The 22,090-nt window shown below is 37.5% G+C and overlaps 1 protein-coding gene across 1 annotated transcript in view; it reads right to left on the bottom strand.

Annotated features, from left to right (window-relative positions):
• Positions 1–22,090, bottom strand: part of NEK10 (NIMA related kinase 10) — a 302,206-nt gene that overhangs the window by 172,828 nt on the left and 107,288 nt on the right. The window contains exon 25 of the mRNA XM_057555449.1: positions 12,309–12,384. Coding sequence (XP_057411432.1) covers positions 12,309–12,384 — 76 coding nt within the window. The remainder of the gene's footprint in view (positions 1–12,308; positions 12,385–22,090) is intronic.

Here is a 22,090-nt window from a genome sequence, read left to right as displayed (position 1 = left end):
ATGGATGGACCTGGAGATTATCATACTAATGAAGTCAGACAGAGAAAAACAAGTATCACATGATATCACTCATATGTGGAATCTAAAAAAATGATACAAATGAACTTATTTACAAAAAAGAAACAGACTCACAGACATAGAAAACAAACTTATGGTTACCAAAGGGGAAAGCAGGGAAGCAATAAATTAGGAATTTGGGAGTAACATATACACACTAGAATAGGTAAACAATAAGGACCTATTGTATAACACAGGGAACTATACTCAATATTTTGTAATAACCTATATGGGAAAAAATCTGAAAAAGATATATGTATATATAACTGAATCACTTGGCTGTACACCTGAAACTAACAACAGCATTGTAAATCAACTATACTTCGATAAAAAATAAATTTTAAATAGATATATTTAGAGTTCAATTTGTGCAATTAAATCCTGAATTCACTCAAAATTGCCTCCAAAGCAAATAATGTAATAAAACAATTCTGTGGGGGAGGAGCAGTTATTGAGTTCAGGGAAGGGTGCTATTATTCAGGTAAATCTTACCCCACCGGACAGAGAAGCCACAAACAGAAGCAATTACAAGCGAAAGTATTCTCACAACCCACCCATCAAGGCACGATTATGGAAAGCTCTGTTCCTCTCATTCCCTGCCTTTGCATGCTTAGCACTTTTTTCCCTTTCACACTCCTCAGCTGCTTGGGCCTGGCAGGTAGAAAAATCCTAGTCCCTACTAGTACCAAGGCAGCCTCACAGGGAGCAAATATAGAGATGGAGAGGGAGAAGGAGCTATACGTATACACAGCATAAGTAATTCTTCTCTACTGTGACTATTAAGAAATTAATCTGATTATTAGGCACAATACAATCTATATATTCAAATGAGCACTATCCTTTCACATTTCAGACTAACAGCAAACAATCACTATTGTCTAGTGAGTGCTTACCATATGCCAGCCAGGCACTGTTACAAGAACTCAACATGCATCACCACTTTTAATCTCACAATAATCCTGGAAGGTGGGCACCATTAATATTCCCAGATTGCAGATGAGGAAACTGAGGCACAGAGAAGTCCAATAATTTTTAACCCTCAACAGCAGACCCAGGACTTAAACCCAGTATTATTCCAGAGCCTGTGCTTTTAATAATGACCCTACCAACCTGCCTGTCAATATTACAATTTTTTTAATAGTAATCTTTTATTTATTTATTTATTTTTGGCTGTCTTGGGTCTTCGTTTCTGTGCGAGGGCTTTCTCAAGTTGCGGCAAGCGGGGGCCACTCTTCATCGTGGTGCACAGGCCTCTTCACTATCGCGGCCTCTCTTGTTGCGGAGCACAGGCTTCAGACGCACAGGCTCAGTAGTTGTGGCTCACGGGCCTAGTTGCTCTGCGGCATGTGGGATCTTCCCAGATCATGGCTCGAACCCGTGTCCCCTTCATTAGCAGGCAGACTCTCAACCACTGCACCACCAGGGAAGCCCAATATTACATTCTTTTTCCAATTATGCTCTTATTCTTGCAAATTCCTCTTTAGCAATTTCCCTCAGGGCCAATATATCAGTCACAGAAGAATACTTGTCACAATAATTTATAACCATTCCACATTTTTAAAAAAATAATAAGATCTTACTTGAACTCATTATTCACTGTTCTATTAACTATGGAAGATATAAAGATACAGCAAATAAATGGGAAAAAAATAAAACAGACCCTAGCACCGAGTATGTACTTACTGTTTCAAACTAAAAACATTCTCACTCGAGGCTTCATTGAGGCAAAAGTCAGAAAAGTTCAAAAATATGTTAGTGCTAGGAAGCCGTCAATGAAATTAAAAGACAACCTACAGAATGGGAGAAAATATTTGCAAATAATGCAACCAACAAAGGGTTAATATCCAAAATATACAAACAGCTCATACAACTCAATATCAAAACACAAACAACCCAAACAAAAATGGGCAGAAGTCTAAAATAGACAGTTTTCCAATGAAGACATACAGATGTCTAACAGGCTCATGAAAAGACATCCAACACTGCTAATTATTAGAGAAATGTAAATCAAAGCTGCATGAGGTACCACCTCACCCCAGTCTGAATGGTCATCATCAAAAAGTCTACAAATAATAAATGCTGGAGAGGGTATGGAGAAAAAGAAGCCTTCCTATACTATTGGTGCGAGTAAATTGGTGCAGCCACTGTGAAGACATTATGGAGGTTCCTTAAAAAACTAAAAATAGAACTATCATATGATTCAGCAATTTCATGTCTGGTTATATATCTGGAAAAAATGAGAACACTAATTTGAAAAAATACATGTACCCCAATGTTCATAGCAGCATTATTTACAATAGTGAAGACATGGAAACAATCCAAGTGTCCATCAACAGTGATTGGATTAAGAAGCTGTAGTATGTACAAGGGCATGAAACTAGAAATCTACCATGGGACAAGAAATGAGGGGAAAAAATGATTACATGGAGACTAAACAACATGCTTCTAAAAAACCAATGAGTCAACAAGGAAATCAAAAAGGAAATTTAAAAATACCTTGAGACAAATGACAATGAAAACACAACCATACAAAATCTATGGAATGCAGCAAAAGCAGTTCTTAGAGGGAAGTTCATAGCAATATGACTTTCCTTAAAAAGCAAGAAAAATCTCAAATAAAAAACCTAACCTACCACCTAAAAGAATTAGAAAAGGAACAACAACAACAACAACAACAACAACAAAAAGTCAGTATTAGGAAGGAAATAATAAAGATCAGGGAGAAAATAAATAAAATAGAGATTAAAAAATAGAGAAGATCAATAAAACCAAGAGCTGGTTCTTTGAAATGGTAAACAAAATTGACAAGCCTCTGGCCACACTCACCGAGAAGAAAAGAGAGAGAACCCAAATAAACAAAAAAAGAAGGGAAAAAGGAGAAATCTCAATTAATACCGCAGAAATACAAAAAGCCCTAAGAGAATGCTATGAACAACTACATGCCAACAAATTTGACAACCTAGAAGAAATGGACAAATTTCCAAAAACATATAGCCCACCAAAATTGAATCAAGGAGAAACAGATAATTTGAACAGACTGATCACTAGAAGTGAAAACGAATCTGTAATTTTAAAACTCCCTACAAAACAAAAGTTCAGGACCAGATGGCTTCACAGGCAAATTCTTCCAAACATACAAAGAAGAACTTACACCAATTCTTCTTAAATTCTTGCAAAAGATTGAAGAGGAGGGAACACTCCCAAACACATTCTATGAATCCACCATCACCCTGATACCAAAACCAAACAAAGACACCACGAAAAAGGAAAATTACAGGCCAATATCTTTGATGAATATAGATGCAAAAATTCTCAACAAGATATTAGTAAACTGAATCCAACAACACATAAAAAAGATCATACACCATGACCAAGTGGGATTCATTGCAAGTTCACAAGGATGGTTCAATATATGCAAATCAATCAGTGTAATGCACCACATTAACAAAAGAAAAGCAAAAAACCACATGATTATCTCAATAGGTGCAGAAAAAGTATTTGACAAAATTCAACATCCATTCATGACAAAAACACTTACCAAAGTGGGTATACAGGGAACATATCTCAACATAGTAAAAGCTATTTATGACAAACCCACAGCCAACATAATACTTAATGGTGAAAAGCTGAAAGCCTTCCTGCTAAAATCTGGAACAAGACAAGGATGCCCACTGTCACTACTTCTATCCAACATAGTACTGGAAGTCCTAGTCACAGCAATCATACAAGAAAAAGAAATAAACGGTATCCAAGTTGGAAGGGAAGAGGTAAAATTGTCACTATATGCAGATGACATGATACTATATATAGAAAACCCTAAGGACTCCACACAAAAACTACTAGATCTAATAAATGAATTCAGCAAAGTAGAAGGATACAAGCATAACATTCAGAAATTGTTTGCATTTCTTTACATTAACAATGAATTAGAAAGGGAATGTAAAAAAAAAAAACCTTTTAAAATTGCACCAAAAAAAAAATACCTAGGAATAAACCTGACCAAGGAGCTGAGAACTATAAAACATTAATAAAGGAAATTAAAGAGGATTCAAAGAAATGGAAAGATATCCCATGCTCTTGGATTGGAAGAGTTAATATTGTTAAAATGACAATACTACCCAAAGCATTCTGCAGATTTAACGTGATCCTCATCAAATTACCCATGATATTTTTCACAGAACTAGAACAAATAATCCAAAAATTTATATGGAATCATAAAAGATCCCGAATTGCCAAAGCAATGCTGAGGAAAAAAAACAAAGCAGGAGGCATAACTCTCCCAGACTTCAGACAACACTACAAAACTACAGTAATCAAAACAGTGTGGTATTGGTACAAAAATAGACATACGGATCAACGGAACAGAATAGAGAGCCCAGAAATAAATCCATACGGTCAATTAATCTTTGACAAAGGAGGCAAGAATATAAAATGGGAAAATGTTCTTCAGCAAGTGGTGCTGGGAAAGTTAGCTGCATGTAAATCAATGAAGTTAGAATACACTCTCACACCATGCACAAAAGTAAACTTAAAATGGCTTAGTGACTCAAACATAAGACATGATACCATAAAACTCCTAGAAGAGAGCACAGGCAAAACATTCTCTGACATAAATTACACCAGTGTTTTCTTAGGTCAGTCTCCCAAGGCAATAGAAATAAAAACAAAAATAAGTAAATGGGACCTAGTCAAATTTACAAGCTTTTGCACAGCAAAGTAAACCATAAAAAAGAAAAAAGAAAAAACATACAGAATGGGAGAAAATATTTGCAAATGATGCAACTGAGAAGGGCTTAATCTCCAAAATATACTAACAGCTCATACAACTCAACAACAAAAAAACAAAAAACCCAATAAAAAAATGGGCAGAAGACCTTAATAGACATTTCTTTAAAGAAGACATACAGATGGCCAGTAGGCACATGAAAGGATGCTCAATACCACTAATTATTAGAGACATGCAAATCAGAACTACAGTGAGGTATCACCTCACACTAGTCAGAATGGCCATCATCAACAAAGTCTCCAAACAGTAAATGCTGGAGAGGGTGTGGAGAAAGGGGAACCCTCCTACACTGTTGGTGGGAATGTAAATTGGTGCAGCCACTATGGAGAACAGTATGGAGGTTCCTCAGAAAACTAAAATTACAATTACCATATGATCCAGCAATCCCACTCCTGGGCATATACCCGGACAAAACTATAATTCAAAAAGATACATACACCCCTGTGTTCATAGCAGCACTATTCACAATAGCCAAAACATGGAAACAACCTAAATGTCCATCGACAGATGAATGGATAAAGAAGATGTACACATATACAATGGAATATTACTCAGCCATAAAAAAGAACAAAATAATGCCATTTGCAGCAACATGGATGCAACTAGAGATTATTATACTAAGTGAAGTAAGTCAGAAAGAGAAAGACAAATACCATATGATATCACTTACATGTGGAATCTAAAATATGGCACAAATGAACCTATCTACAAAGCAGAAATTCATAGAGATAGAGAACAGATTTGTGGGTTCCAAGGGTTGGGTGGGAGGGAGAGGGGTGGACTAGGAGTTTGGGATTGGTAGATGCAAACTATTATATATAGAATGGATAAACAATATGGTCCTACTATACAGCACAGGGAACTATATCCAATCTCCTAGGATAAAACATAATGGAAAAGAATATTTAAAAAATGCATATATTTCCATAACTGAGTCACTTTGCTATACAGCAGAAATTGGCACAACATTGTAAATCAACTAGACTTCACTTTAACAAAAGAATTATGAGAGAAAGTATGTAGCCGGTATAAATAATAAAACTAGAGAATTTAAAATTGCTGCAGCCATTATGGAAAACAGTATGAAGATTCCTCAAAAAATTAATAGAACTACCATATGACCTAGGTATTCCATTTCTGGGTATTTATTCAAAGAATATGAAAACAGTAATGTCAAAATTTATATTCACCTCTATGTTCATGATTTACAGTATCCAAGATATGGAAACAACCTAAGTGCCCATCAACAGATGATGGATAGAGAAGATGTGGTATATATATACAATGAAATACTACTCAACCATAAAACAATGCAATCTTGCCATTTGCAACAACATGGATGGACCCTGAACATCTTATGCTAAATTCAATGTCAGATGGAGAAAGACAAATACAGTATGATTTCACTCACATATGGAATATAAAAACAAACAAGCAAACAAAACAAAATAAATAACCAAATCAAAGAAACCTGGAGATACTGAGAACAGAGTAGTGGTTACCAGATGGTAAGGGGTGGGAGGGGGGTGTGAAATGGGCAAAGAGGGTCAGTTGTACAGTGACAGATAGAAACTAAACTTTTGGTGGTGAACACACTGTACTGTATACTGAAAAAGAAATATAATGTTTTACACATGATACTTATGTTATAAACCAATATTACATCAATAACTTTTTTTAAATAAAAAAGGAAGATGTGGTATATATATATATATATATATATATATATATATATATATACATACATACAATGGAATTCCACTAAGCCATAAAAAAAGAATAAAATTCTGCCATTTGCAGCAATGTGGATGAAGCTAGAGATTATTTTGCTTAGTGAAATAAGTCAGAGAAAGACATGTCATGTATGATATCACTTATATGTGGAATCTAAAAACTAATACAAATAAGTGTATAGCAAAACAGAAAAACAGACTCAACAGACATAGAAAACAAACTTACGGTTACCAAAGAGGAGAGGAAGTGAGGAAGTGGGGGTACTGCATTAACAAACTACTGTATATAAAATAATCAACAAGGATATACTGTACTGCACAGAGAATTATACCAATGATCTTTTAATAACATATAATGGATTATAATCTGCAAAAATATGAATCACTTTGCTGTACACCTGAAACTAACAATATTGGAAATCAACTATACTTCAATTAAAAAAATATGTTAGTGCCTTAGAGCTTGATAAAAATGCACATGGATTTTTAGTCACATTAAAGCACAGAATGTGGTATACATATGTACAATGGAATATTTATATTTTTCAACCATTAAAAAGAAGGAAATCTTGTCATTTGCAACAACATGGTTGAACCTGGAGGACATTATTCTAGTTGAAATAAGCCAGACAAAGACAAAAAGAAAAGCTGATTTCGTAGAAACAGAGAGAGTAGAATGGTAGTTGCCACAGGCTGGGGGTAGGGAGAAATGGGGTGATACAGGTCAAATGGTACAAATTTTCAGTTATAAGAAGAATGAGTTCTGAGGATCTAATGTATGGCATGGTGACTATAGTTAATAACATGCTACTGTGTACTTAAAAGTCCCAAGAGTAAATCTTAGCATTCTCAGAACAACAAAAAAGAGTTAATTATGTGAGGTGATGGATTTGTTAATTATACTGATCTTGGTAATCATTTCACAAATGTATATCAAATCGTGTTATACACTCTAAATATATACAATTATATTTGTCAATTTTTCCCAATTACTCTTCAATAAAGTTCAAAAAAGACATTTTAAGACAAAACCAGAATAACTTATTTTCACTTTAATAATTCAAAATATTTATTAGGATTCTGTCAGTCAGCTCCTAGAGGAACAGGGAAACAACAGTGAACAAAACAGTTAACAGCTCTACGTTGTGGAGTTTGTGTTTTAGTGGGAGACACATGATACACCAATCAAAATACAACATAATGCCAGAGAGAGACAAATGCTATGAAAAAATAAAGGGATAGCGTCTGAAGGAGGTTGCTATTTGGGGCAGATGATCAGGAAAACCTCTCTACAGAAGGGGACATTTAACAGAGAGCAGAAGGAAGAAAGGAGGTGAACTGCAGCTCTGGAGGGGAGCACCCGGTGGGCACACATTGGAAATCTGAAGGCATAGCCGAGGGGGCGGTTGATGGGGTGGAAGGTTTGTTACAGTGTGAGGGAGAAATTTCCTTTATTATATTTCCATTATTTCGGGTACTGTTCATAGTCATACAAGTACTGGATCACTCATATAGTAAATGTTTCTCGTGAGCCTATAAACCACACTTGGGCTCAGTGCTGGAGATAGTGGCCTATCACAAAATAAATATAAAATTCCACCTGGTGAAGGACAAGTGCATGGTGTGTGTAGGCCAGGGGCATCCTGCCCTGTTTTGGGGGGTTTGCCTGAGGAGGCTACATTCTAGCTGAGAGGTGAAGGGTGAGAAGTGTTAACCCAGTGACAAGTGGGAAAAGCAGTATTCCAGGCAGAGAGAGCAGCATGTGCAAAAGCCCTGTGGTCACAGGGAACATGCAGGGAGCAGCTAAGAGTAGTGAAGTCTGGGTGGAGGTACAGCAGGAAGACGTGGCAGAGGCAGAGCATGCAGGGTTGTCCTTGTGTAGCCTGACTGAGGACGTGGTCTGTGAACTGTGAGCAGCTGGAGGCTACCGAAGTGTTTTGAGTCACTTAAGAGTCTCAGAGCTTGGAGATTCCTTAAGAACTTGAGAAGTACAGTCAGAAGTTGGGCAGGTTTCACTGTGTCTCTACTTGTTCAGGTTTTCCTACAGGTTTATTTTGATCCATCCAATGAAAACTTCAGCAGCTTTTTAAAAATTTATCTAATGTAATAACATGAATGGGATTACACTAAGCAATAAAGTCTCAAAGAATTCCCATTCCAGGATTAGTCAAAGTTTTCTATTTTTATTAGATCATACTTGTTTATTATCCAGAAATCCCAAATATACATTCTGTGAAGAACTAGCCCAAAATATTTCTCAGAGCGTCAGACTCAAAAATCTGCTCTGAAAATGCAGTTGAAGGAAGTGTACAGTTTTGGACTCTGTAATTGGAGTAAGACGTAGAGATAAAAAATGGAACCAAGGACCATATTTAGAGATTATTCTCCATGAGAAGGATAATAAAGACCTGCTTAATAATGATAATAATCAGATAAGAAATAATATGAGATAATAATCAGATAAGAAAAGGAGGTTTTATGCAACTTGTGTTCCAGCACAATCAATCCAGTGCCCATAGCACAATCAGTCCAGTGCCCACAAACCACTTATCTAGCAGCTGAGATATAAAGAATGCTCGGATGGGACTTCCCTGGTGGTGCAGTGGGTAAGATTCCAAGGTCCCAATGCAGGGGGCCTGGGTCTGATCCCTGGTCAGGGAACTAGATCCCACATGCATGCCACAGCTAAGAGTTCACATGCCACAACAAAGGATCCCTCCTGCCACAACTAAGGAGCCCATGTGCTGCAACTAAGGAGCCTGTCAGCTGCAACTAAGGAGACTGCTGGCTGAAACTAAGGTGCCCGCAAGCCACAACCAAGGAGCCCACCGGCTGCAACTAAGACCAAGTGCAACCCAATAAATAAATAACAAATATTAAAAAAAAAGAATGCTCCCAGGCACTTCCTGCAAATGTTGATAAAGAACTTTCTGCTATTAAATAAGTTAATACCTGAGGAAGCAAAGGCAAAAGCAAAGAGCAAAATGACATGGGAACATCAAACTCTGGGGAACGTGGAGAGCCGGGGCAGGCATCCCAGGTCCACATGAATTGGCTCAGAGGAGCTCAAAAGAATTACACAAAGATTACAGAATGTGGAGGGAAATACCCTGGAAATAGATAAAAGGACAATTCAAGAAAAGGCATGAAGGTATGAGACTCAGGGCAGAGAATGTGAAAGATATTTGTTTTACTTTTGTTCAATTCACAAACTCAGAGAAAACACAAAGGGAAGGATATAAAAATATTCAAAAGTAATTGGACATGTCAAACAATATATTAGGAAACATCTTAAATTTGGAACAATTAGAATTTGAGAGATTATACAGCTGACATTTCCAGTGCATGTCCTTGACATCATGCAGTGAACAAGGTCCCATGATTCTCTGCCTGGGGGCTTCCTTCCAGCCACCCCAGGAGGCCAGGAGTGACTGAAGGTCACCCATGGAGTAGCCCTTAGCCACTTGTGACTGAGAAAAGAAAAAAAAAAAAAACTCCTACCTTTAATTTGGCATATAGGACAACTCTGAAACATCTCGTGCACTGCATCCCAGATAATAATCTACGGATCTGATTTTTTTTTAATAAATTTATTTATTTATTTATTTTTGGCTGTCTTGGGTCTTCGCTGCTGCATGTGGGCTTTCTATAGTTGAGGCGAGCGGGGGCTACTCTTAGTTGCGGTGCGCAGGCTTCTCATTGTGGTAGCCTCTCTTGCTGTGGAGCACCAGGCTCTAGGCATGCAAGCTTCCGTAGTTGCAGCATGCAGGCTCAGTAGTTGTGGCTCACGGCGTCTAGAGCACAGGCTCAGTAGTTGTGGTGCATGGGCTTAGTTGCTCCGCGGCATGTGGGATCTTCCCGGACCAGGGATTGAACCCGTGTCCCCTGCATTGGCAGGCGGATTCTCAACCACTGTGCCACCGGGGAAGCCTGGACCTGATTATTAATGTTTCCTGTACTGGCTGTTTCCCTTCTCTGTCTCATTTCCTACCCCCCACCCCCCACCACTATTCCATGGAACCACCTACTAAATAAACTATTTCACTTGGATTCTTGTCTTTTGGAAAATCCCAAAGTAAGAAAGTAATGGAATGTAATTTAGAACTGAGTTCTTTTAACTCTGGCTCGTGAGCCTAAGTTTATTGTGCATTTTAAAATACAAGGGGCATTTCTAACAACCAGGAGAGAGGAAGGTGGGATAAGGGAGTAGAAATAAATCTTTTAAAGCAATTTAAAAGAACAAAGAGCTTGATAGAAAGATGAATGGTCATACATTTGTGATATTCCTAAGTGAAATAATACCTTAACTGTATTAGGAGGTTCAGCTTTCCTAACTCTGTAGTTAATTTAAAAATTAAAAGAAAATATGAATCCATCTTTGGGCTAATAAAACAAAATAGTTATCATGTTTTAGATTTCTTCTTACATACTCTATAGATTTCCTGCCCCCCACCTCAACACACACACAAAATTATCATAATAGCGATTCTAAACTGAATTCACAGTCTTGGAAATAAATGTGTTTATTTTTAGTTTGTATTTTATTTGTTCTGTAATTTTGATTGACAATCAAATCTGTTCAGGAATATATGATTATTTAACACTTTTATGATTAAGCTTTTATTATTTTTGAAAAAGAATACAAAGTAGAACAAATGAAAACTATTATTCCAGCAGCAAGTAATGGGTGATTCCTATCCTTATTATTAAGAGATTAAGTACGCAGATAAACTATCAGTTTTCAAGGTACAATATTAACCTGGCCACCAATCTCTGCATCTTCCCATGAAGCTAGTTTCAAAAACAAAGATGTAAGAAATTTCTAGCAAAATAAATGAAAATTCACCCCTTAAAAACACTATTTTGCACATTCTTGTATGAAAGGACTTTGTAAAATAGGGCTGTTATTTCCAAATTCCACCCTCCTTGGAGAAGATTCATTCTGAATCCTACCTCCAGGACTCTGATGAACAATAGACTAGATTAAAAAAAGAAGATGGAAGTGTCTTGATTGCTTGACCCGATGAATGAAATTTCAGAATATTTCCCTGAAATCTGCTGCATCTACGGACTACCATATCTGTTTGCTAATTTCGACAGATTCAGACAAATGATATGTGATCAGCAAAAGAAGATTCTCACTTCACGATAATTAATGGATTGCAAAGGAACGCTAAAAAGCATGCTAAAAAAATCTCAATTCATCAAAATAATGCTCATTTACCCAAGAAGCACCAACTTTGTAAATATATGTGTAAGTATATATATCATCATTTATTCATTCACATAATAAAATTTATTCAGCACCTATTATTTGCCAGATGCTGGGACAGGTATTAGGACATAAAAACCCTTTCCTTGACCTTGAATGTCTATAGATGGAAAGAGAGCAAAAGGATCATATATACAATAGATGCAATAAAATGTTCCAAGTGTCATATTGCGTAGCAAGTCTACTAATTCATTCACAGATTCATTCAACGACTGTACACCTACTGTGCGCCAAAGATCACTTCAATTACAAGTAATCGAGGGGCAGAGTTACCGTAAAGGAAAGATAGTTTGTTATTTTAAACACATAATGGTACGATTCTATACATGTGTATTACCTGAGTAATTGAGGAAAACTTATTAAATATGTAAATATCTTTCCTTTGCAAGCCAAGAAAAGAAATGAAAGCCCAAACCAGTTAAAAAATGGTGGAAGAGAGCTATAAAATAATTGTCCTTACCAGGAATACAGAATTGTTCCTACAACAGATGTAAGTTTACTGCTTTCTTGTTTTTGCTTTGCCAGGCCAAAGTCAGCTACAATTCAAGAAGAAAAACAATTTGATTATATTTTCCCAGAATTAGCATTGTTCCTTAGCTTTTAACATTCTGCAAAAACAAAACAAAACAAAGCAAAAACCTATTACAATTACAAGAGAAAGCTTTTCTTGTTTTCCCTGTCAAAATGCCCCATGCGCCAATCTTCTGAACCACTCCCAGCCTTCATTAATGGCGTACATACATTAGGTCATTATGCTATCTATATATATTGACATGATGAGGTTTCATTAAAAAATATTAAAATAAGTCTTTCTGACTGGAAGATAGGACAAAGTACTTATTGAACTTGTGATTCTACTTTTTTAGGTTACCCTTTATAATTTTCAAATAAATAAAATGAATCTAATGTTTTGGCATATGGCAGTCATCACCTCATCCAGCTAAAAATGTAAACAAATATGGTAAACCTAAATAATCACCATGAAGGTCTGAAAACCTGAAATTAATGGTATCTATTTGTACAAAGTCATAGTAAATAACAATGTTCACAATCATCTCAAAATACTTATATAATAATATAATTATGTTAATACAATGGATTCTAATTTTTAAACTAGAACACTAAATATTTATATTTAATATTAGCACTAGCTATATTTTTCAAAGCACCTTCACATACTTCTCTTTTTTAAGCCACTCAATAACTTAGATCAAAGTGGTAGAAACAGATATTATTCCTATTATCATTGTATGGATTTACAAACATTTCAAGAGGTTTAATTACTAGAATTAAACAAAAAGACAGTGTTGAACCAGGGCAAAAATTCAAGTTGCTATTCCTAATAAAGTTTGATGTTCACAATATCACTTTATTAAGTGTACTAAATATGTATGGAATTTCACTGTAATGAATTTTAATAAAAAGTATTTGATTATCTATACTAAAGTGTCTTTGACAGGTTGAAAATATTCTGAAGTACCTTGACTTCAAAGTAATATTAATTCATGTTATTAATAACAATATCCATTTACAAAACAACAACCTTGAACTAGCACAGATTTAGCTGCTTACATATATTGTCTATTTTAATACTCACAGTGCAATAGGAATTACTATAGTTAGTGCCTGTTAGTGCTTAAAGGCAAGGACTCTGGAACCGAACAGGCTCAGTTCAAATCCTGGCTTCATTATGTGCTACCTGAGTAACCCTGGGCAAGTTATTTAATCTCTCTTTGCAATAGTTTTCTTATCTGTAAAATAGGGATTGTAATAATATAGATAGTAGTACTATAATATTAAAATCTGAATAAGTTAACATATGCAAATGTAGTATAGCATAGTGATAATCAACTGATGTATATCGCTATTTAATCTTCACAACCACCCATTTTATAGATGAGGAAACTGAGGCTCAAAGAGAATGAGTGCCTTGCTCAGGGTTTCTCAGGGAGAAATGAACAGAGTTAGACATGAATTTGAGGTTGCTCAATCTAAAGCCCCAAATTCTTATCAAAACAGAATATAATACTGCCAACAAAGAAAAATCAGGCCCAAACCATTTTATTTACAAATTCAACCAAACACTTAAAGGATAAATATCAGTTATGCATAAACTCTACCAGAAAATAGAAGAGGAGAGAACACTTCCCAACTCATTTTATGAAGTCAACATTACCCTGAACAAGTCCAGACAAAGACATTACAAGAAAAGAAAAGCACAGAACAATATTCCCCATGAGAATAGATGCAAAAAATAAGTAAATCCAATCTAGGGATATATTAAAAAGGATAACAAATAATAACCAAGTGGGGTTTATGCCAAAAATACAACGCTGATCCAACATTTAAAAATTAATCAATATAGTTCACCAGATCAGAACATTAGAGAAGGAAATCATACGAACATCTCAATAGTTGTATAAGAAGAATTTGAGAAAATTCAATATCTATTCCTTTCAGCAAAGTGGAAAATAGACAGGAATTTCCTTAATCTGATAAAGGGCATCTATGAAAAACCTACAGCCAACTTTCTAGTTAATGTTAAAAGATTGAATGTCTTTCCCTTAAGATCAAAAAACAAAGCTGGATGTTATCTTGACTTATGGTGATCATTTCACAGTATATAACAAATATCGAATCATTATGTTACACACCTGAAACTAATACAATGTTGTAGGTCAATTATATCTCAATTAAAGCAAAGAAGAAAAATAAAAAAGAAATAAAAGATATAGCCATCTTGTTAATATATTGATAGATATTTTGAAGAGATTGTTATATAAGAACATTTTTAATGTGCCTTGATAACTGAATTTTAAAAATAAATCAGAAAACATTATTTTCTCTTTCCTTTCAAAAAAAAAATAAAAGAAAGAAAACATACTAATTACAATACCATCATAGGAACAAATATCTAGGAATAATATGACAAAGGACATGAAAGACCTATGCAGGAAAAATTATAAAATTTTGTTACAGAGTCATTAAAGAAGATTAAAATTAATGGAGAGAAAGTCCAAATTCATGGATTGGGATTTTCAATATTATATAGATTTCATTCTTCCTAAACTAATTTATGTAATTCTAATCAAATGTCTTCATATTTTGGGCAGAACTTCACAAATTGAGTATAAAATTCATATAGAAATAGAAACTGCCAAGAGGAGCCATGGATTTTAATATAAAAGAGGACAGAGTTTTCTATAGTATATTAAGAATTATTACAAGGCTATAGCAATTAAGACAAGGTACTATAAACTCAGGATACACAGAAAAAAAGGCAAGGATGTCCACTCTCACCATTCCTGTTCAAGATTGTACTACAGGTCCAAGCAAGTACAATAATTGCATACAAATTTTTGTGCGAAGATAATTTTTTATTTCTCTTTGATAGATTCCTTGGAGTGGGATTACTGGATCCTATGATAAGTGTATGTTTAATTTCATAAAAAACTACCAAGCCAAAATATTTTCCATTGTGTCCTCACCAGAAATGTATGAGAGTTCTAGTTGTTTCTGCCTCCTCACAAGCATTTGAAGTTATCAGGGGTTTTTTAATTAGCCATTTTAACTAGCATGTAGTGGTAGCCCAGTATAGCTTTCATTTGCATTTCCCTAAGGACTAATGGTGCTGAACATGTTTTATGTACTTATTTGCCATCTGTGTATCTTCTTTAGTGAAGTGCTTGTGCAAAATTTGGCCCATTTTTTCATGGGGTTGTTTGTATTCTTATTACTGAGCTTTCTTATTATTTGTATTATTGATACTAATTCTTTGTCAGATAGATGATCTACAAATATTTTCTCCTTGTGTTCAACTTATTTTTTCATCCTCTTAATAATATCTTTCATAGAACAGAAGTTTTAAACTTTAAGGAAGTTCAATGAATTAATCTATATATATATATATATATATATATATATATATATATATATTATGGTTTTGATGTTATAGTTTATTTTCATTTATTTATTTTATTCTGGTTGTGCTGGGTCTTCTTTGTGGCACGTGGGCCTCCCTAGTTGCAGCATGTGGGCTTTCTAGTTGCGGTGTGTGGGGTCTAGAGCACACAGGCTTAGTTGCAGCATGTGGGGTCTTAGTTCCCCGACAAGGGATCGAACCTGGGCCGCCGGCATTGGGAGCACAGAGACTTAACCACTGGACCACCAGGGAAGTCCCTTGATGTTATAGTTAAGAAATATTTGTCTAGTCCAGGCTATTCTGCTGAAGAGGCCACATAGAGAAGAGGGGTCCTGGTGAATGAGAGGTCAAGTTCCAACCAAAAGCCAGAACTAATTGCCCATCATGTGAGTGAGCATTCTTGGAAGTGGATTCCCAGGCCAAGTCAAGGCTTCAGATGATGCAGCACTGGCTGACAGCTTGACTGAAGCCTCATGAGAGACCCTGAGCCAGAATCATCCAGCTAAGCTGCTGCTGGATTCCTGTCCCTCGAAATGGTGAGAAAATAAATGTTTGTTGTCTTAAGCCACTAAGCTTTGTGGTAATTGGTTACACAATAATGGATAATTAATACAACCACTATCACCTAGTCCAGGACACCACGAACTCTCATCCAGGCTACTGAACTATACTTTCTAAGCAGACTCCCCACAGCCATCACTACCCTCCGAAACATAATTCTCCATACCAGAGTCACAGTGATCTTTGAAAGACCTAAAGCAGATATCACTACCTAAAGGTTAAAATTCTTTAAAGGCTTCTGATAGATATGAAGAATAAAGACCAAACTCCTACCAGGCATAAAAGGCCACACATGATCTGGGTTTTCAGAAAGGTCTTTCTTGACCATACTATCAAAAACTCATCCCTTTCCTCAATTCTCTCCTATTATATTTATTGAATTCTTACTATCTTTCAATCTGAAATTACTTTCTTTGTTTTTATTTACTTAATATTCATTTACATATTGGGGTCTGTAATTCCTAACCAGAATGCGAGATTCATGAGAGCAAAGATTTTGTGTGGTTTATCACTGTAGACAGATGGAGATGTATGTTTCGATACATATATAGACATATATGCATATGTATGAGTATATTTATCTATCTGTCCTCTCGATACAGTAGTACTACTGACAAATGAGAGGGCTAAGCTCTACAAAGTGTTTCTAAGAACTATGCAAAAGCTAGATGGCTTGTTATAACCTTTCCATTTCTCTATAGTGCAATGTAGAAAACTGGTAGAAATAGCATAGTGTTTCAATATTTTTGGGAGCTCACTATAATTTTGATATACATAAACTTTGACCAACTTACTATCTAAAATAATACTTTGACTTTTAGTTCTAATGCTACATAGAAATTATCCTGTTTCTATAAAAATGCCACTGATTTTGAAAGGCAAAAAACCAAGGATTGGCACTCACAATGACTCTACTCACTCCAGTTAATTGAGATAATGGCAGAAACTTGGACAGCTGTCTGCAAAATCACCGACGGTCAAGAAGTACTCTTTTTTTTTTTAAACAAGGACATTTTAATTAATTTATTTATTTATTTTTGGCTGTGTTGGGTCTTCGTTTCTGTGCGAGGGCTTTCTCTAGTTGTGGCGAGTGGGGGCCACTCTTCATCACGGTGCGCGGGCCTCTCACTGTTGCGGCCTCTCTTGTTGCGGAGCACATGCTCCAGGCATGTAGGCTCAGTATAACAATAGATGAGAAGCACTTGGAAATACTGCACAGATATAAGGTGTTCCCATTCCTCTCCACATGAGCATTCATCCATCACATGTCTGTCAGAAACTCCCAAGTTCACAGCCAAGCCAGAAAGCCCCAGTCTTTGTCTGGGGATTCACCCCCAGCCCTATGAAGCACCTGCCTCTTCACACCCCATCTGGGATATCCCAAATCACAGATGACATCACATCTTCCCCATTTCCTAGGCTTGAAATCTCTGACACGTCTCTCTTGCTCCTATACTTACTCACTCACCAGGTCTTATATCTGAATTTCCAATTGTTTCTGTGATCACAGTTTAAATATGCCAGGAGCCCAGGCACTCTCTACTCCTGCAATAACCCAGGTGTACCTCACTAGAAAGCTTTTCCTTATAATCCATTCTACAAAGTATTTAACAGTGGAAAAATCTACCAACCCCTGTCTTCAGCACAGTAGGTCCCCATTAAGTACCAGAAGGTCTCCTGATTACTATTCTTTATAAAGTTTCCAGCTGCCCTATCTGGCCTTCAAGATGGTACATGTACATACTGATTCACTCATTTGTCCAACAAATATCCACTAAGTATAGTATACTATGTTCCAGGTAAAGGGCTAGGTACTAAAGATAAGATGGTAACCACATCAGAAGCCATCCATATTGACACAACCCTTAGGACCAGTGGCAGAGATACACATTAAACCAAGAATCACACATATAAATGTAAATTTACAGTTAGGATAAGATGATTAAAGAACAGGTAAATATATGATATTATGAGAGGGTAATGTAGGGGACACAGCTGATCAGGAAAAGCTTCTGTGATAAAATGGTGGTTGAATGAATATATGAAGGAGGGCAGGAGTTAACTAGGTAAGAAAAGAAAGTGGAGAAGAGACTTCCAGGCTGAGGAAGCTACATATACAAAGGTCCTGTGATCAAGGGAGCATGGTCCATTGAGGAACTGAGAAAAAGCCAGGCTTGCCAGAGAGTAGAGAATCAGGGATAAAGGACTCTGCAGGCCATGCTCAGATGACTGAGCTCTCTCATTATCAGCCAATCTAAAATGTCCACTCCAAAAAAGTATTGGCCTCACGCCTGTACCACACTTGATTATGAGAACCTGGGTGCCCTTAAGCCTGACTTTTTCTTTGCCTGAAATGGCTTCCCTAAGGGAATACTATAAAGAAACTCGGTTAAAAGATGAACTCCAGAGGAGAGGAGAAGATGGCGGAAGAGTAAGACACGGAGATCACCTTCCTTCCCACAGTTTCATCAGAAATACATCTACACGTGGAACTGCTCCTATAGAACACCCACTGAACGCTGGCAGAAGACATCAGACCTCCCAAAAGGCAAGAAACTCCCCACGTAACTGGGTAGGGTAAAAGAAAAAAGAAATAACAGAGACAAAAGAATAGGGATGGGACCTGCACCAGTGGGAGGGAGCTGTGAAGGAGGAAGGGTTTCCACACACTAAGAAGCCCCTTCGCAGGTGGAGACTGCGAGTGGCAAAGGGGGGAAGCTTCGGAGCCACGGAGGAGAGCGCAGCCACAGGGGTGCGGAGGGCAACGCAGAGAGATTCCCACATGGAGGATCAGTGCCGACCAGCACTCACCAGCCCGAGAGGCTTGTCTGCTCACCCGCCAGGGTGGGCGGGGGCTGGGAGCTGAGGCTCAGACTTCAGTTGGATTGCAGGGAGAGGACTGGGGTTGGCGGCGTGAACACAGCCTGAAGGGGTTAGTGCACCACAGCTAGCCAGGAGGGAGTCCGGGAAAAGGTCTGCAGCTGCTGAACAGGCAAGAGACTTTTTCTTGCCTCTTTCTTTCCTGGTGTGCGAGGACAGGGGATTCAGAACGCCGCCTAAGCGAGCTCCAGAGACGGGCGCGAGCCGCGGCTATCAGCGCGGACCCCAGAGACAGGCATGAGACGCTACGGCTGCTGCTGCCGCCAACCAAGAAGCCTGTGTGCAAGCAAAGGTCACTATCCACACTGTCCCTCCCGGGAGCCTGCGCAGCCCACCACTGCCAGCGTCCCGTGATCCAGGGACAACTTCCCCGGGAGAACGCACAGCGCACCTCAGGCTTCTGCAACGTCATGCAGGCCTCTGCAGCCGCAGGCTCGCCCCGCATCCGTACCCCTCCCGCCACCTGGCCTGAGTGAGCCAGAGACCCCAAAGCAGCTGCTCCTTTAATCCCGTCCTGTCTGAGCGAATAAGAGACGCCCTCAGGCGACCTAAACACAGAGGTGGGGCCAAATCCAAGGCTGAAACCCGGGAGCTGTGCGACCAAAGAAGAGAAAGGGAAGTTTCTCCCAGCAGCCTCAGAAGCAGCGGATTAAAGCTCCACAAACAACTTGACGTACCTGCATCTGTGGAATACCTGAATAGACAACGAATGATCCCAAATTGAGGAGGTGGACGTTGGGAGCAAGATATATTATGTTTTCCCCTTTTCCTCTTTTTGTGAGTGTGTATGTGTTTGCTTCTGTGTGAGATTTGTCTGTATAGCTTTGTGTTCACCATTTGCCCTAGGGTTCTGTCCATCCGTTTTTTCTTTTTTTTGTTTACTTAAAAAAATTTTTTTCTTTTTTTCTTCATAATTATTTTTTATTTTTTATTTTATTTTATCTTACTTTATTTTATTTTATTTTATCCTCTTTCTTCTTTTCTTTCTATTTTTTCTCCCTTTTGTTCTGAGCCATGTGGAAGAAAGGCTCTTGGTGCTCCAGGCAGGCATCAGGGCTGTGCCTCTGAGGTGGGAGAGCCAACTTCAGGACACTGGTCCACAAGAGACCTCCCAGCTCAACGTAATACCAAATGATGAAAATCTCCCAGAGATCTGCATCTCAACACCAAGACCTAGCTTCACTCAACGACCAGCAAGCTATAGTGATGGACACCCTATGCTAAACAACTAGAAAGACAGGAACACAGCCCCATCCATTAGCAGAGAGGCTGCCTAAAATCACAGTAAGGCCACAGACACCCCAAAACACACCACCAGACGTGGACCTGCTCACCAGAAACACAATATCCAGCCTCATCCACCAGAACACAGGCACTCGTCCCCTCCAACAGGAAGCCTACACAACCCACTTAGCCACTGGGGACAGATACCAAAAACAACAAGAACTATGAACCTGCAGCCTGCAAAAAGGAGACCCCAAACACAGTAAGATAAGCAAAAAGAGAAGACAGAAAAACACACAGCAGATGAAGGAGCAAGGTAAAAACACAGCAGACCTAACAAATGAAGAAGAAAATAAAAAAGAGAGGAAATCGGCAGTCTACCTGAAAAAGAATTCAGAATAATGATAGTAAAGATGATCCAAAATCTTGGAAATAGAATAGACAAAATGCAAGAAACATTTAACAAGGACCTAGAAGAACTAAAGAGGAACCAAGCAATGATGAAAAACACAATAAATGAAATTAAACATACTCTAGAAGGGATCAGTAGCAGAATAACTGAGGCAGAACAACGGAAAAGTGACCTGGAAGATAAAATAGTGGAAATAACTACTGCAGAGCAGAATAAAGAAAAAAGAATGAAAAGAACTGAGGACAGTCTCAGAGACTTCTGGGACAACATTAAACGCACCATCATTCGAATTATAGGGGTCCCAGAAGAAGAAGAGAAAAAGAAAGGGACTGAGAAAATTTTTGAAGAGATTATACTTGAAAACTTCCCTAATATGGGAAAGGAAATAGTTAATCAAGTCCTGGAAGCACAGAGAGTCCCATACAGGATAAATCCAAGGAGAAACACACCAAGACATATATTAATCAAACTATCAAAAAATTAAATATAAAGAAAACATATTAAAGGCAGCAAGGGAAAAACAACACATAACACACAAGAGAATCCCCATAAGGTTAACAGCTGATCTTTCAGCAGAAACTCTGCAAGCCAGAAGGGAGTGGCAGACCATATATAAAGTGATGAAGGAGAAAAACTTACAACCAAGATTACTCTACCCACCAAGGATCTCATTCAGATTTGATGGAGAAATTAAAACCTTTACAGACAAGCAAAAGCTGAGAGAGTTCAGCACCACCAAACCAACTTTACAACAAATGCTAAAGGAACTTCTCTAGGCAAGAAACACAAGAAAAGGAAAACACCTACAATAACAAACCCAAAGCATTTAAGAAAATGGGAATAGGAACATACATATCGATAATTACCTTCAATGTAAATTGATTAAATGCTCCCACCAAAAGACACAGGCTGGCTGAATGGATACAAAAACAAGACCCATATATATGCTGTCTACAAGAGACCCACTTCAGACCTAGGGACACATACAGACTGAAAGTGAGAGGATGGAAAAAGATATTCCATGCAAATGGAAATCAAAAGAAAGCTGGAGTAGCAATTCTCATATCAGACAAAATAGACTTTAAAATAAAGACTATTACAAGAGACAAAGAAGGACACTATATAATGACCAAGGGATCGATTCAAGAAGATATAACAATTGTAAATATTTATGCACCCAACATAGGATTACCACAATACATAAGGTGAATACTAACAGCCATAAAAGGGGAAATCGACAGTA

This window comes from Balaenoptera acutorostrata, chromosome 10, assembly GCF_949987535.1.
Source record: "Balaenoptera acutorostrata chromosome 10, mBalAcu1.1, whole genome shotgun sequence".
NCBI lineage: Eukaryota > Metazoa > Chordata > Mammalia > Artiodactyla > Balaenopteridae > Balaenoptera > Balaenoptera acutorostrata.
The sequence above is the reverse complement of the archived record's forward strand: the minus strand, read 5'-3'. Positions and strand labels throughout refer to the sequence as shown.